The following is a 16,409-nucleotide window of genomic DNA, read 5'->3' as shown; positions in this document are numbered from 1 at the left end:
AAGGGTTAAAATAAAACTATTGGTGTGTAATCTTACTTTTTAAGTTTCCATCAAAAATGTCTTACATTTTTAAAGGTGGCACAAAAACAGCATCACCAAAAACTTCACACCAACCTTTCAACTTTGTTTCAAAATCATCACCAATATGAGGAAGTTCAGGTAGATTATGACAAGAAGGAATATCATTTGTATGCTGTCCACAGACAATCTAACATCTGTCCAAAGAGAAACTAAACTTTTTTATATATATAATAATAATAAAAAAAAAATGTACTTGTTATACATCTTAATCAGATATATCCCTTTCGAAGGAGTTTCCTCCAATCATTTCTTCCACTGTTTGAGCACATTCTGGTATTGCAGGTCCCGTAGCAAATTTTCTTTAACATCTTCCATTGTCTGGAAACTGCATCCTCTTGGGTGGATCCTTGGAAATGAAAAGATCACAGGTGCCAAATCAGTTTGAATTTCAGTTTTGAGTTTTTGTTTTAAGTCCACTTTATGTGCAGATAGGCTAATCGGGACTGAACATTTTAAAGTGGGATCTGAACCTGGTATCCTTTGATTACAAGCCCCAATTGTGCCAAATCAGAATAGAGAGACTGGGCACAACAGTTGCGTGATGCTAGCCAGTGCTTGAAGTGGAAATTATAGATGTGGGGTACTTGGTTGAGTTTGGGGATATGTGGGAATATTCTTGTATGGTTAAAAATGGAGACAATGCTGTAGGTTTGGAATGTTGATGCAAATTATCCCAGCTGAGGGATGCATTACAAAACTTTTCTTAACTGTAATTCGTGAGTCTTTTTAAAGAAAAATTTGTCATTATAGTTAGTATTTTTTTTGTTTGTTTTCATGACTGCAATTTGTGATTTGTTTTTCTTTTCGTTACTATATTTCGATAGATAAAGGATACCTTTGTAAGAACAAAACAAATAACAAAGTCTGAAAAAATAACATTATTTTGTTCAACAATAATTTGCACAAAAAAGGGTAAAAAAAGGTATGAAAACATTGGTCCTGAGCTTTTGGCTCTTTCCTGGATGGGAATTTGTGATATAAAGTAAAATAAAGATATATTTTACTTTACAGTAATTATATATTGATTTCTTTAAATTATTATTTTTAAAGGAAATGTATTTTACCTTAAATGCTCTTGTACAATAATGAAAACATATTTTAATTTTCATAAAAAACATTAGCTTTGTGTTCAATAAAACGTTTAGTCTGGTTTTGGAATAATATTATGAAGGTCAGATGATATATTTTTAAATTAAATCACATTTTTTATTTTAAAATATTAATTTATTGCTACCTGTACTTAAATTGGTAAGGTTTTTTTCAGGGGGGGAGTCAAGTAAGTCATCAATTTGGAACCTTAAATTAGTTTACCCTGATGTGCTTGCTCAGCATTGATTTTCATTTTGATTTTATTGCTGTCTTTTTAATATACTGCATCTTCTTTGTAGGTAACAGTCTAATACTGGGAGTATGCTGTGATGGGCTTATGCTTATTAAACCAGACGACAAGTTTATCCTGTATGAATACCGGTACAATGACATTGAATCGATATTCTTGGATCCCAGCGATAGCTTCATAACAATCAACCTAATGAAAATGCTTCCTGACATGCACAACAGGTGTTTTGTGTTTGAGACACCGCAGAAGAACGAAATTGGATCCCTCATAGCTAGCTATTGCCCAGCCCTGGCTGGTTGGATTACGGAAGCAGAAGTACCTGTACGAAAGGTTGGTTATTTCTCTTGCAGTTTATGGTTGTTATAAGCACACAAACACATTTTTTGTTGTTAAAGACAACACAAAACCCACCAACAGCACGATAAAAAACACTTTAAGTGTTTGTCCAAGCTTTCGATTCCATCTCGGAATCATCATCAGGGCTGGATGGCGAAGGGGTCGCGGTTGAGGTTCCCCTGGCGCTACTTACTGTGTCCGCTGGAAGGTGTCATTGTGGTCTTGCAGTGACCAGCCCAGTGATGGTTTCGAGACGGAATCGAAAGCTTGGACAAACTCTTAGTGTTTTTTATCATGCTGGTTGTGGATTTTATGTTGTTTATAACAAGTATGTTGCCAGCATGTGACATAAGAAGTTTTTGACTGTCACATTTTTTGTTGTTACGTTTCAGGAGAACACATGCTCCCTTCATCAAACATTTACTTGAATAATAAATGTTTTTGTTTGAATGATATTACAGTTATAACAATGAAATGAATTTATCAAAACCATAAAGATGCAGTGCAATGAATATATTGTGAAACAAGCAATTTATTATTATTATTATTATTATTATTATTTTAATTAAGTTGTGAAATTTTAATTCTGGATCCCAAATATCATAAAGTTCTCTTCCTTTCAACAAAGATTCTTGATCTCTTCTGTAGGATTAAATTTCAAAGGTGGCGGCTTATCCCACTTGTGAAGGAGGGAACTCCATAGCGAGTCTATATTGCCATTTTTATTATTTAATTCTTTTCCAGTCTTTTTCTGCCATGAATGAAACCTTCCATACATTTAAATCTCTCTCTCTCCCGTTATTCTTTGCAAGACCTTTCTTTTTTAATTATATGTTTCTCCTCAATGAAAGCGAAAGGTTTGTGCATTTCACAAATGTTTTATCTCAGTCAAGTTCTGGAAAAATTGGCCCCATTTATTTTAATGTTGACAAATTTATACAACTAATTCTTTTTTTAAAAAATGCCAGAAGATTCTAATGGTAAATCATAGAAATATTAAGCGTTAATTAGGTTTGAGTTAATACTGGTATTGGAAATTATTGGCTTGAATTCAATCACCAATAGCAGCCAATACTTTTCTGGATGCAGTGTCTCTCAAGAGTTTCAGCTGTGATATTGGTATTGGGTCAGCCTTAATCCTGTAATTCTTTTAAAATGTGAATTTTTCATATTTTTTTTTTTTTTGTTTATAGTTGAAGCCTATTACAAATGAGGACAGAATAAGACTGTATCACAATCTCATCAACTGTCGCCGAACTCTGGTTGATAATGATCTGCTAAGAAAGCCACAGGATACGGGAGGAGGTTTTATAAGGAATACACTGCGGAGGTAAGATATTTCTTGTATGTTGGATGTGCATTACATTCTATCGGTCTAGATTATATGAAGATGCCAAGGAAACAGTGACGGTACCAAAAAGGTTCGTGGGGTGGACTAAGGGGAGAAGGCAGAGCATGCAATAAAGTACTATCTCATAAATAAGATATGGATTTTTATGTAATTACATTTTTTCCCCATGTGTGTAGCCAAGTAAAATGACAAATGTCTGCAAATTATCACAATGATGTGTATAAATTTCATGTTGCATATTTTTACATATTCAGTTATGTGCCATTTGTCTAGTTATCATGGAGTAATGGAGATATTTTTGTGGATCAAACATTCTACAAAAAGTCTATAATTTCATCTGATTGTGGTAGGTGTCCTTCACTTTAATTTCACTTAATCTCGTTTAAAGTCATTCAGGTCAAACTCAGGAAATGATGGAGGGCTGTGTCTTGTGTACTTTCTTCTTCAGTACTATCATATTTCGCAAGCAGTCCTTGCGGATTCTGAGTACAATGATTGCACTAGTTCAGTTAGTGACCCTGATAACATTTCTGAGAAATCCACTTGAACCTAAAATATAGCACAGGAATGAAGGAAATGATCGAATAACACGAAATATATTATTACTTATTTTTATATATGTACTTACATATTTTGTACAAGAAACTTTAGCAATTTTCTCTACATATTTACGTTCTTGTTTTGGCTATACAAAAATCCAGGCCTTACTAATAAAGTATGGGTTATTCAAAAACTCTTCAGGTTGAAAACTACCTTAGTCATGGACGTCTGCAGGATTTTTTCCAGGGAGAGGCAAGCAAGGTAATTTTTTCGAGGAGGCAAAGGGGGAATATTTTCCCCAGTGATGCCCCTCAAAAAACACTGTTTCAGTCTGAAATGATCATGTTCCTTCAACACACTTATAATAATCAATATAAATTATTGTGACTGAAATGAAATTTTGTGTGAATTATTTACTTTTTTGGTGGATATTCATTTCCCCCTTGCCCCCCTTCCTTACGTCCATGACCTCAGTTCATTTCATATGTACAGTAAAACATCAGAACATACAGTAAAACCGTGATTGTAAATTTCTCAGTGAAAAATAGACACTTAAAAATGCTGGAAAGTGTAAATCCAGAAAACATTTACAACATTTTGCAATGTTGGAACCCTGAATATTGATTTTATAATGTGGGAAGATGTTTCAGTTTTGTTTTCAGCCCTCGTGATGAACAGAAGGGCTAATCGGGACTGAACCTACAGATTAAAGTGGATTGATTGATTAATTTGGTGTTTTAAGTCCACTTTATGCACAGCAAGGCTCATTGGGACTGGACCTACAGTTTAAAGTGGGATCCGAACCGCTATGTGTCTCCACCGGGTATCGAACCCGGGACTCCTTGATTACAAGGCAACGATGCTACCACTGCACCATCAGGGAGGCCTAGTGGAATCTGAACCACTATGTGCCTCTACAGGGTACCGGATCTGGTACACTTTGATTACACCATCGAGAAGGCTGTAGAAAAATGTAAAATCAGGGTTCCACTGTGGACAATCACAAAAAAATGCTATTGTTATGCAATCGTTAACACACATCTTAATATTCCTGTAATCAGTATTTCTTTTTTGGCAAGCAAGCCACGTAATGATAAAGAAAAGCAACAGGAAATACATGATGCAAGGTTGTTTACCCAAATGAGTGTACGTGGTAGGAATTTTAATGTGTTTCTCAATAAGTCACTAATAATGCCAAGTTTTCTCTTGATTGTAGAAAAGTTAACATTGGAGAAGTATTGAAGAGGTTTTCTTGGGCAATCAGCCAGGTGATTTCCGGAAAGGCTTCCGAGCTTTCGAGAGCTAACGCCAGTCTCATCTTCAGGGAATGAAGTGCAGAGATAAGTCAGGGTGACGTTATATGTATTTGGTGTGGGAGGGATCCAGTGTAGGTGGTGGGCCAATCAGGTGGCGTTTCTCCGACGTCCGCGCTCCCAGTTGACTATCGCTAACCAGGCTGGGTCCAGTTCGAGTCCCGTGTCCCTGTTGAGGTTATCCTTTTCCCCGTTTATGGCTATTGCTTCTTTGATGAGACGGTCCCAGTTATTTGATGACTTATTGATGATCTCAGTGATTGTGAAATCAATTCTATGGCTCTCCTGGAATTAATGTTCTGCTAACCCTGATTTTTCGGGATGAAAATTCCTTATGTAGCTGGCATGTTCTTTGCAGCGCTGTTCGATTGTCCTGATTGCTGATTGCCCGAGAAAACCTCTTTAATATTCGCCACCAGGAAAGCTTCAATAATCATTTATTGGAGAAGTAGTGCACATATTATTTTAAAATGTTTTCTTTTTCCAGGCTAAGCAAGCACAGGCTAGAGAAGCTGAGACAAGAGCTTAGCCACAGTTCCTCGGAGCATGGGGAGACATACAAAGGCTTCCCGCATGCATACTGGGCTTTCGGGAGACAAGCAATTCCTCAGAGCTTAAGCAAAATGCCAGAGTCTGATGAGCAACTTGCTCTTCAGGTCTTCCAAATCATTCTCACATATGCAGGACTCAGTCAGGATGGTAAGTTTACATTTAGTTATATGATACTTAGGCTCCAATATCTGTATAATGAGTCTTTCGTACTTTCTTTTGCATTTTAAAAAATGGCATATTTTTTTAAACAAGTATGATACCAGTTGGTATGGAAGCATGATGAGCAAGCTGTGAGACCCTACCATATTTGTTTATTATTGCCAACCTCTGTGGTAAAATGTTTAGCGCAACACTGTAATGCCAGGGGTGCCAGGTTTGAATCTCGACCTGGGCATTCGTGAGTGTCCCTTCATCAGTTTCATCATATTACTTTTCTTCATTGTTGAGATTAGGTAGAAAAGCGATGCTAAATTATAAAAATCAAATCAAATCATATTTGTTAATTTTTGGATTTTAGTACCTACAAATTCAAGAGCCTTGATGGTCCTCCAGTTCATAGGGAATCTCACCGACATACACGGAATCCAAATTTGATTCCCGGGGAGGGTGATTTCATGTGCGAGTTTGTCCAGCAATGTCCCTGCATGAAGCAGATCTGGGGTTCACTTACCTTCTAATGAAGGGATTTCTAGAGCAGGGAGGGGGGTGTTGAGGCAGCCACAGCAGCATGGTGCTGATCACATCACCTCTACAAATTGCCAGGATAATAAAAGTGTGGGGTCCTGCATTAAAACTTGGTTATCGTCATATTAAAGGACCACAGAATGGTGTGGAAATTTGTTTTGCAAGAACCTCTTGCACAAGAATAACGTTTAATATTTTTCTCCTTGTAGGTGACACTGTCCGTAGAGCAGAAGACGAACATGTGAATTTGATACAGACTATCATGGAGATGTGTATGAGGAAAGACAATCTGCTGAATGAACTCTACATGCAACTCATCAAGCAGACGACGGATCATCCGGATCCCAACTCCCGAGTGAACCTTCGGCATTGGGCACTCCTGTCCCTTGCGTGCTCAGTAATCCTTCCGCAAGAAAAAATAATTCGCAAATACCTTATAGCTCACTTGAAGAGGTGCTCTAGTGACTACGTTACAGAAGAAGGGAAATACTCTAGATTTGCTGAAAAGGTAAGTATCATGATTGAATTCCAAGCCATTCATTTACACAGCAATAAGTTGATACTTAAAAATTGTTCTAATTTCTCGTAACTTCGGCTTACTTCTTTCTTTTCTCGAATTTTTTATGTTTTTGGCTGTCTGCTAATTGGGTCTGTCACAGCCTACACTGCGATCCGCGCAAGAGACAAAGGACAAAGACATAAAGACAGACGATGGATTCGGGAGTTGAATGGCTTTGTCTACGCGGCTGGTCCAGGGATATGTGCCTCCAGGTTACGTTGCCGAACAATAGGATAGGTTAACCTAACCTACTCACCCACTTTGGGCTTGATTGAACCTATGAAACTACTCTGCTGTGCAACCTGGACGCACCCATCCCCATGCAGCTCTACGCTGTCCTCCAGTGACCATTAACATGGAGGATGTCCCCAGTAGACCAGCATCCATTCCGAGGAATGATTGCTGGTGTATCATAGGGACTTTCAGCCTAGTTATTCCGGAGCGAGGGGTACGCTTCCCGGACTTACCCGCCCAAATATGAATTGATAAATCAAGATGTTGGAAAGACACATTTAATATTCGGGGTACTAATACATTTTAACTATACACAAGCACTGCACAAACTTATAAGATTGTTTTTACAATTGGAACCAACAAAATGGGTAATAAAAACACTGTACTTACATATTCTGCATTCACCTTACCACACATGGGCCTTGTTGCACTTGTCACTCCAACTATAAATGGGGAGATTTTCTGTGAATTTACACGAAAAATATAGCGGTATCTTAAGACATATGGGTATTGTCTTGCAAATGAACGGTTTCAGGGAGCTATATCACAAAGGATGTGCCGATTAATTATGGATGTCTTTGGATACAAAGCATCATGGTTTCCTGGAGGCTCATTGTCCTCACCATGTGCTTTTGAGAATTTCAGAATTTTCATGGATATTGGTTCCATGCACTTTAAGACACTTCCAGTGCTGTAATTCGTTCATATTATGCACTACAGGACTATTCCTAAGCCCTTATTGGATATTTCACACACTGGTGACTCCATTGTCCTCTCTCCACTGGCCTACTCTGGCCCAAAACTTGGAGCGATGTTAACTGTACCAACTGTTAGCAAGAAGTGAAATCAAGATGGCTTCCTCACATGTTAAAAGCTATCACAGACTCATTGTCTGGTAGCCACGCCCATGAGGCCATCTGATTGGTCCACAGCACCTTGGGTTACTTGCCTTCATCAAGTACCTTGAGAAGCCCAATAGATGGCAGTCTAGTCAGGGCTAGTTCCACTGACTCTCACCAGATGGCTCTGGTGCTGTGAGACCGATTGTCTTTTGTCCAAAAACATCGATTTTTTGATGTTTTTGTGGTTTGTTTGCACATATAATTGTGACTTGGAGTTATTTTCAGGGAAAGCAAGTTATTTTGTGCTTGCACAAATATTATCCTGAAAATATCTGTATTAATAAAAAATTTGCATGAAAAGTAACATGTGCTCTCTGAATTCTACCTATCAACAAAAGGGATGTATTTTTGATAACCAATGAATTTTGGTCTGGGGCTTATTATTTACTTAATATTTTGATGTTTTATCATACTTTTACTAATTAGGCCTAATTTCTGTTAATCTTAACATATCTGGGAATGTCTATTCCTATTAATTTTACCTGAATTGAATTGGCCTTGTACTTTGGTTGGAGTGGAGTGCTGCCTGTATGTATTGGGGATGTATACCCAACCTTTGGTTGGTTATACATATCCCAGGCCCTCGGGAAAAGAAAAAGGATACGTGAAGCGGATCATTTTTCTTTACCCTTTACTACACTATACCCAAATACATACACAAAATATTTATATACACACTGAATTGTTAAGACCATGCTGGTCCGAAAAGAACATATACATGAAAGAAAATAAATTTGCAATTATCCTTGCCCGTCACTTGGATATATGTTTGAGATATTGTTCTGTTCGATATATCGAACGATTTCCTAGACGGTCTATACATGGTTAATATAACACACTTAAAAGTTTTCAATAAATGATTTTAGTCATTCATGTTATATCTGCTTATTGCCGCACTGAATACAGTTTTTGTATTCGAACTGCTTAGTAGTTTTTAGGTACGTATCTAATGTCTCTGCCCCTCATTCACTTGAGGGTGCAGTACCTTCAAAAAATGTTCACCATACACCTTGGTATGTTGTCCACATTCGATCACCTCACAATTGTTCTTCAATATCTCCTTAGGTGGAGATAGCTGTCGCCTGGCTTTGTGCACTTTGCGTTGCCATCAAATGTTTTTGTTGCTCGCTTAGCGGAACAATGCTTCGACCTGGCTGTCCATTGGGATTGTGTACAATTTGTGGAATGCACTCATTTTGTGAAGTCTGTAGGATTGTCATGGTGGTTCGTTTCTGGATGTCATTGTTCGATTACGAACCCCTGACACACTCCCTGCTTCCCCATATTGTTGGAACGCTGAAAAGATTGTCTCTAGTTCCTGGTATAATATGCTTGGGGGTCTGCTGCTGCCTATGACACCATGCACTTTTGTATGTTTGCTCCGGGGTTTTGTGGTGACACTGAGGGGGAGTTGGAGTGATGTACTCACTGGCCCCACTTCACACGCAGGCTTTGACCTTACCCTTGTTGGTTTTGGGGTTGTTCCTTATAAACAACCCTATATGTTTGGGGGTGCTCGCATATTTCCATTACTGCTAACCCTGGTTTGGTCGAACCTAACCCATCGGTAGTGCAAATACCCAATGATTGCTAAGCAATATTTTGCTTGATTGGTAGTGAGTGATCTAGCATAGATTTGTACTCATAAGGAAATAAACCTCTATATGATGGTTGGACTCACTTTTGTGTCCAACAAAGAAATGGTCTGGGTAGACAACAATGAAATTACCCTTTATACCACAATGAAATTGCCTTGGCATATAATACTGAAGTAATACTTTTGTATACAACAATGATATTGACTCTTACACTCAACAATGAAATAGGCTTTTGTATGCAACAATGAAATAATACTTTTATACACAACAATGAAATTGACTTTTATACTCAACAATGAAGTAGGCTATTACACTCAACAATGAAATAGGCTTTTGTATGCAACAATGAAATTGACTTTTGCATACAATGATAAAATAATCCCTTACACGATCTTGACATAAATTTTTCTACCCTATGTACAAATGGGTGAATGTCACAGACCAGACAGAACCTCATCCACAAAACCTCTGACCTTTAACATATATTAATACTAGTGTTCGAAAAATGTGTAGCTTTTTCTCCTCATCTTGTACCTGTTGTACACTCCTATCCGTGCGTCTTACCCTGGATGCGCTAGAGGGATACCAATACCTCTTATGCGACTAATACTATAGCGCAGGAGCCGTACCGTCGCGTACTTCTCTCCTAGGTCCTACTGATATCGGGTTTAGGAAGAAACGTAGAGCTGACGAGCAGACATCTACAGTTTCCATGGGGAAGTATCACAAGGGTACGAGGGTGGAGCCATTTGTGCGCAGTTACTCGTCTTACCAACAGACAAAGCAAGTCGTAGGGAAACGGCTGCACCCCGTCGGGATTGAGGTTGAGTCCTCGTTGAATTCAGAGGCCCCTTGGCTTGAATTAACTTCTTTGAGGTACTCTCGATGCTAACACCGGATGTAGTAGTCTGAGCTTCTCAATGTAATGACTATACACCTTATAGCTACACCTCCACAACTTCATGTTATTGACATGTTGGTTGGGTAGGCTCTTACCGCTAACACAATGAACAAGATTAAATATGTTATCCGTCACCTGATCACTACAAACTAATGGACCGAAGAAGGTGTGGAACAATTTGTGGGTCTGTCCCTCTAGAGCTTTGCTTTGGAGATGGGATTTAAGAAAAACTAAGTCGTACACTTTGATCACAGTTCTGTTTTGCTGTGATTCATTTACCTTATTGTTGGCTTTGTTTCGCCTTTCGGCCGTCCGGGATACAGCCATGAACAATTGCTGATCCCATTCGGTTTGTTCACCTGTAGGAATATGAAAGTGTTCCATAACGGGGTTTCTGAGTGAAACATGTAGCCTAAGTTCTGCTGGTGCGTACCCAGTGGTGTCATTGATCGAGTGATTGATAATGCTAACCACTGCTGGTAATTTATCTGACCATGTTTTATGGTTTTCATTGCACATGAGCTTTAAGAGCTTTCCCATCTCGAGGTGCGTCCTCTCAACTAGATTGGCGGATGGGAGATACGATGGTATAAACAGAACCTGAATTCCCATATTTTCAAGGGTTTGAGTGAATTGCTTGGCCCTAAACTGGGGACCATTGTCCACTACAATTCTTTGAGGAAGTGAAAAATGTACAAAATATATATCTATGAGTTTCCTCAATATTAAGGGAGTGGTGGAATTTCTGAGCGGGTATGCCATTATGTATCTTGAACATCCCTCCAGAATGGTGAAAATGTACTTCTCTTGGCGCTTACTGGTTGGGAGTGGGCCTACGAGGTCGCAGAACAGAGTTGCTCCTAACTGTTTGACATGGTGGGCCTGCAAGACTTGCCGAGGGGGATGAAGGTTCGGTTTCACCTGCTGGCATTGAACACAGTCAGTCACCCAAGCCTTGACTCCTCGCCTCATACCTGGCCAGAAAAAGCTACGGAACACCTTATTGTGTGTTTTGTCTACTCCTGGGTGCCCATCATCATTGTGATATGCTGTGAGCACCCGTGAAACTAAAGATTCGGGAATGTATATTCTGAACTTATCGACAAAGTGAAAGTCTTTGACCACTAGCAGGTCATTGACCATTTGGTATTGCTTGCTCCAATTTCTGCACCTAGGATTGTTATCCTGTTTCACCCCTTGCAGGTAATCTATGATTGCTTTGGACCTGGGATCCCTTTCTTGCTCTCTCTGGAGATCGTCTCCGGACAGATTAGCTATGGGTTGGGGTAACACTTGAATTGGGTTGACACGTCTAACCATCTCTTGCTGTCTTTCCGGGATGCGGGATAGCATATCCGCTAGACAGTTCGTACGACCAGCCACATACTCTACATCAAACTTGTAGTTCTGGAGTTTGAGGAACCACCGAGTGAGGCGTACGTTCCATGAATAGGCTGAGTTGAGCCATGAAAGACTCTTGTGGTCGCATAGGATGGTGAAGGTCTGACCTTGCAATAAAAATGAGAACTTCTCTATGCACCATACGATGCTTAGGAGTTCAAGTTCTGTGGAGGTATATCCTAACTCGTAATTCTTCAGAGATCTGCTAACGTATCCCAATGGCCTCTTCTCTCCTTCACAGTATTGGAAGCAGAATCCCCCCACCCCTGATCCCGAGGCGTCGGTCTGGAGGTAAAACTTCTCTGAGAAGTTGGGGTGAAATAATTTGCAGTCCTCCTGGACTACTGACTTCAGTGCTTCGAACGCCTGTTGGGCATTCTCGTCCCACTGCCATTTGGATCCTTTTCGTAGCAGGTCGTAAAGAGGTTGGGTGTATTCATTATAGCTGGGAATGAACTTACGAATCCACCCGAAAGAACCTAATATTTTCTGCAATTGTTTAATATTAGCAGGGGGTTGCAGGTTGGATATGGATTCCACATATTCCGGGCACATGGATATGTGTTTGGAATTGACTATGTGCCCTAGGAACTTAATTTGTTCTCTGGCAAATGAACATTTGGACAATTTAAGGGTCATGTTAGCCTTTTGAAAAATGGCAAGTACCTTACTAATGTGGACTAAATGTTCTTCAAAGGTGGCAGAGAAGATTGTGATGTCATCGACATACGCTAAGGCAAACTCCTCGGTACCACTCAGCAGTTTATTCATTACTTCAATGAACACCTGCATGCTATTGATGTGACCAAAGATTAGTCGCTTAAATTGGTACATCTTGCCATTGAAAGTAAAAGCAGTGTACCTCCTAGACTCCTCTTCTAGGCCTATCTGCCAAAAACCAGAAGATATATCTAAGGTTGAAAAGTACTTTTTACCTTGGAATTGTGTGAAAATTTCCTCCATGTTGAGGGGTTTCAATTTTAAAGGCAGGATAAGTTTGTTGATCTCTCGTTGGTCTAACGTGAGACGTAGAGATCCATTCGGCTTTTGTACTACCAAAACTGGGGATACATATTCAGAATTTGAGGGCTCAATTATGTCCCATTCAATGAGCTGTTTGATTTCCTCCGCTACACCATCTTTGTATTTTACAGGGATGGGATAGTTTTTTCTAGCTACATACTCAGACTTGTGGAGGGTAATTTTGTGCTCGTGAATGTTGCACTTGCCTGGGCGGTCACTGAAAACAGTTCTCATTTGACACAGTGTTTCAAACAACTGTTCCTTTTGAGCTTGGGAGATACTGGTTGCATTGTTTGCGACATCTCGTATCTCGGGTATGGATGCCATGTCAGACTTCTGGAAGGTATCCAGGGGAAATATGTCCAGCTTGTGGATCTGTGCTTCCTCGTCTTGACTTGCATCTGGACCTATTGGCAAGAACTTAGTGATCGTGGAGTGTGACCCTTTCCTGAACATTAATTGATGGGATGAAAAATCTATCTGTGCATTAATTCCATATAACCAGTCTAAACCTAAAATACAGTCTATGCTGAGTTCGTTTACGACTACAAACTCTACACAAATCTCCGTATCTTCGACAATGACACCTACTGAAGCAGTTCCTAGGATTTTTTGCTTTTTAGCACCTGAGTAATCTACTAACTTGATATTGTCACACTTAATGAGTCTGGGCCGGGATGCATTGTGCGTGATCTGTTTCCACATCTTGGAACTCAGCACAGATACCTCAGCTCCAGAATCGACAAGCGCTTTGGTAGGTACATCCACCAGAGTCACCTGTATTACCGTACCGTACCTATTGTTATGCTTATTTATAGGGACTACACAATTGTTACTGGAGCTACAGAACTCATTCTCTATTGAGTCGTATTCATCCAAATTCAAAAATGCTATATTTACTAACCTAGGAGGATTTGTTACACCTTGGCCACCATCACCCCCTGCGAGAGCAGCACTGGCTAGTTTCCCGAGGGTTGGTCGTAGGGCAGAATGGCATTCATCTCACTCTGTTGAGATCCCATTTGTTTACCCTTGGGTGTGTGACCTGGTTTGGTGAACCATTTTACCTCATCGAGTGCATTGAGTGTGGCATCCATACCTCGTGGGCTGAAGTGAACCAGGTCGGGTCTCATGTTTTGACCGTAACCCATGGTTTCTTCGAACAGCGACATGTTCATTTCTTGGCCCTTGTGCACAAATTTCGATGAGGAATCCAGAACCCTTACATTGCTATTATCATCAAGGGATAATATTTTTGCAATTAGTGAGTCATACATGGCCCAGAACCTGTGTCGGTTCTCATTGGCTAACCTGGGAACTGGTGGAGGAGTCAGAACAATGACCTTCTGAGCACCTTTCCTCTTTAGGGTGTAAATGATATCCTGGAGGTTCCGGAACACCTGGTTGGTGTCCTTCCCTCGGAGCATATCATTTGTGGATATCATTAATAACACATTTTTATGGACACACTTTTCCCTTCTCAAAGCACTGAGCAACTGCGCTGAGGATTGTCCAGATATGCAAAGTCCGATGTGGTAATTACCATCACTGTCTCTTTGGACAGGATACCCGAATTTTCTTTGCGCAAGACGTGACAACATTGAATCACCCACTGCCTGATACTGATTTATCAGTGGAGTGTGCTTGCATGAATCTGAACATTGTGGGACAGGTTTAGGTTTGGCATCGCCCTTCCCCACGTCAGGACGTTGCCTACCTAGTTTCCCTGGTTGTGCACATTTGGATGCACCTCAGCGAGATGCTCGGAAGACCCGTGTGAGCTGGTGGAACTCTTACGCTGGGACGTTCCACCCTTTCTCCGGTCTACCTTTCTGTTTGGGTACTCCTTAGGCCGGGAGCCCCTCGCAGATTTGCACATGTGAGCGTCCTCCTTTTTGGATGAACCGCTCGCTTCACCCTGACCACGACTCACATAGGTCCGGTTAATGCGAGTCGTAGTTTTCCCGTAATTGGGTCGTGCTGGCCTTGCAACTTCCCTCTCAGGATATTGTGGCACTTGCACACTCTCATACCGAAGTATGGAGTTGGCCACCTCCTGAAGAGAGACGAAGGGAGCCAGGATTAACTGGTCCTTCAAGCTGCGCGGCAGCTGTTGCACAACGTGGGTGAAAACCTGGTTGTCGGCGATTTCTGGCAACGCAAGCCTAATCATTTTGACTTGTCGCCAGAAATATTTGTGCACTGATCTGTGCTGGGATGGGTTGTACCTTTCGTTGAGAGCCTTCGCAAGGGAAGAAGCTCTCCACCCATCCCCTTGGAAATATGAGAGGAACTGCCTTTTGAAATCCGAGTAGGACTTGAACTTTCGTTCGTTCCTCTCGTACCACTGCCCTGCCTCGTCCCGTAGACAGAACGAGATTATTTGGAGGGCATCCGCCAAATCTACCTCCAGGAGAGTGAGATCTCTCTCAAACTCCTGCACAAAATCTGAGGCCAGCCTGTTCCCCTGCCCGTTAAAGGTTGGGAGCTGTTTGAGATCAGCAAACCTAACCCTAGGTTTGCTCTTGTTCCTCCTCCGATTCTTCCTCTTCCTTTGGCTGCGGACTTCGGCATCCGAGCTTTCGGAATTGGATTCCGGGGAGTTACCAAGTGGGTGGTACTTGTTAGGGGGAGACACATAGCCACTGCTCTGGTCAGAGCTTTCGTAACCCTTAGGTCTTCGTTTGGTTTTGTGCAAGGCATGGTAAACAGACACATTCCGTGCAGGTGAGACGGGCATGGTGGCTGACGTAAGTGGAAGGGCGGACTGAGTTATTCGTCTCTCCATCCCTTCCAGGCAAGCAAGAATCCTCATCAGGCTTGCATCGTCAGACCTTTGTTCTGCTGGCAGCTGCTCCTCACCAACCCTTTGTTGTGAGGAGGTGCGCTGCTCAGTGACTTGGCCCTCGGAAATGCATACATGCGAGCTGCGGCCTTCCGCCTGACAGTTCGGCATTTCCTTCCTCACTTGCTCGAGAACCCTGTTCTCGATCGTGACCATGTGGTCACTGCAAGTGAGCTCTCTGCATATGTTTTCTAGGGCATCTAACCTCCCTAGAATCTGAGCTGTGGTGGTCTGATTGTCACCGCCTTGCACTTCGCTAACGAGTTCCCTCAGTTCCGAAATTTGGCCTGACACAAGTGTAAAATCCCTACCTAATCTTAACTCTAGATCATTACATTGGATCTCTATTTGGTTAATTCTATTGGTGTTGGTCGCTACTTGTTTAGTTAACAATTCTGAGGTCTTCGTGGTGGCATTGTGGATGGAGTCCAGTCTGGCCTGGAATTCCGTCCTTACGGCTTCAAGTTTCTTATTTACTTCAGCCGATGCCTTGGCAAATTCCCTACCCTGAACATCAATTTTCTGACCCTGCGCATCAAGTTTCTGACCCTGCGAATCAAGTTTCTGACCCTGTGCTTCAAGCTTCGCATCAAGTTTCTGACCCTGTGCCTCGAGTTTCTGACCCTGTGCCTCAAGTTTCTGACTAACATTTTCAGAGACTTTCGCTTGCTCCTGGAGCATTGCCACAATGAGGTCAAGTTGGGGGTTACTACTGGTACTTGCACTACCGTTGGGTGGGAACCCACGACC

At 41.1% G+C, this 16,409-nt stretch overlaps 1 protein-coding gene across 3 annotated transcripts in view; it reads left to right on the top strand.

The window, feature by feature from the left end:
• Myo81F (unconventional myosin 81F) overlaps nucleotides 1–16,409 on the top strand; it is a 333,460-nt gene that overhangs the window by 299,718 nt on the left and 17,333 nt on the right. For all 3 annotated transcript variants that reach the window (XM_083137796.1, XM_083137797.1, XM_083137798.1), the window contains 4 exons: nucleotides 1,470–1,750; nucleotides 2,950–3,086; nucleotides 5,448–5,659; nucleotides 6,406–6,704. In XM_083137796.1, the coding sequence (XP_082993922.1) occupies nucleotides 1,470–1,750; nucleotides 2,950–3,086; nucleotides 5,448–5,659; nucleotides 6,406–6,704 (929 nt within the window). The remainder of the gene's footprint in view (nucleotides 1–1,469; nucleotides 1,751–2,949; nucleotides 3,087–5,447; nucleotides 5,660–6,405; nucleotides 6,705–16,409) is intronic.

Source organism: Lepisma saccharinum, chromosome 16 (assembly GCF_977018435.1).
Source record: "Lepisma saccharinum chromosome 16, izLepSacc3.1, whole genome shotgun sequence".
Classification (NCBI taxonomy): Eukaryota; Metazoa; Arthropoda; class Insecta; order Zygentoma; family Lepismatidae; genus Lepisma; species Lepisma saccharinum.
This window is presented reverse-complemented; position numbering and strand designations above follow the sequence as displayed.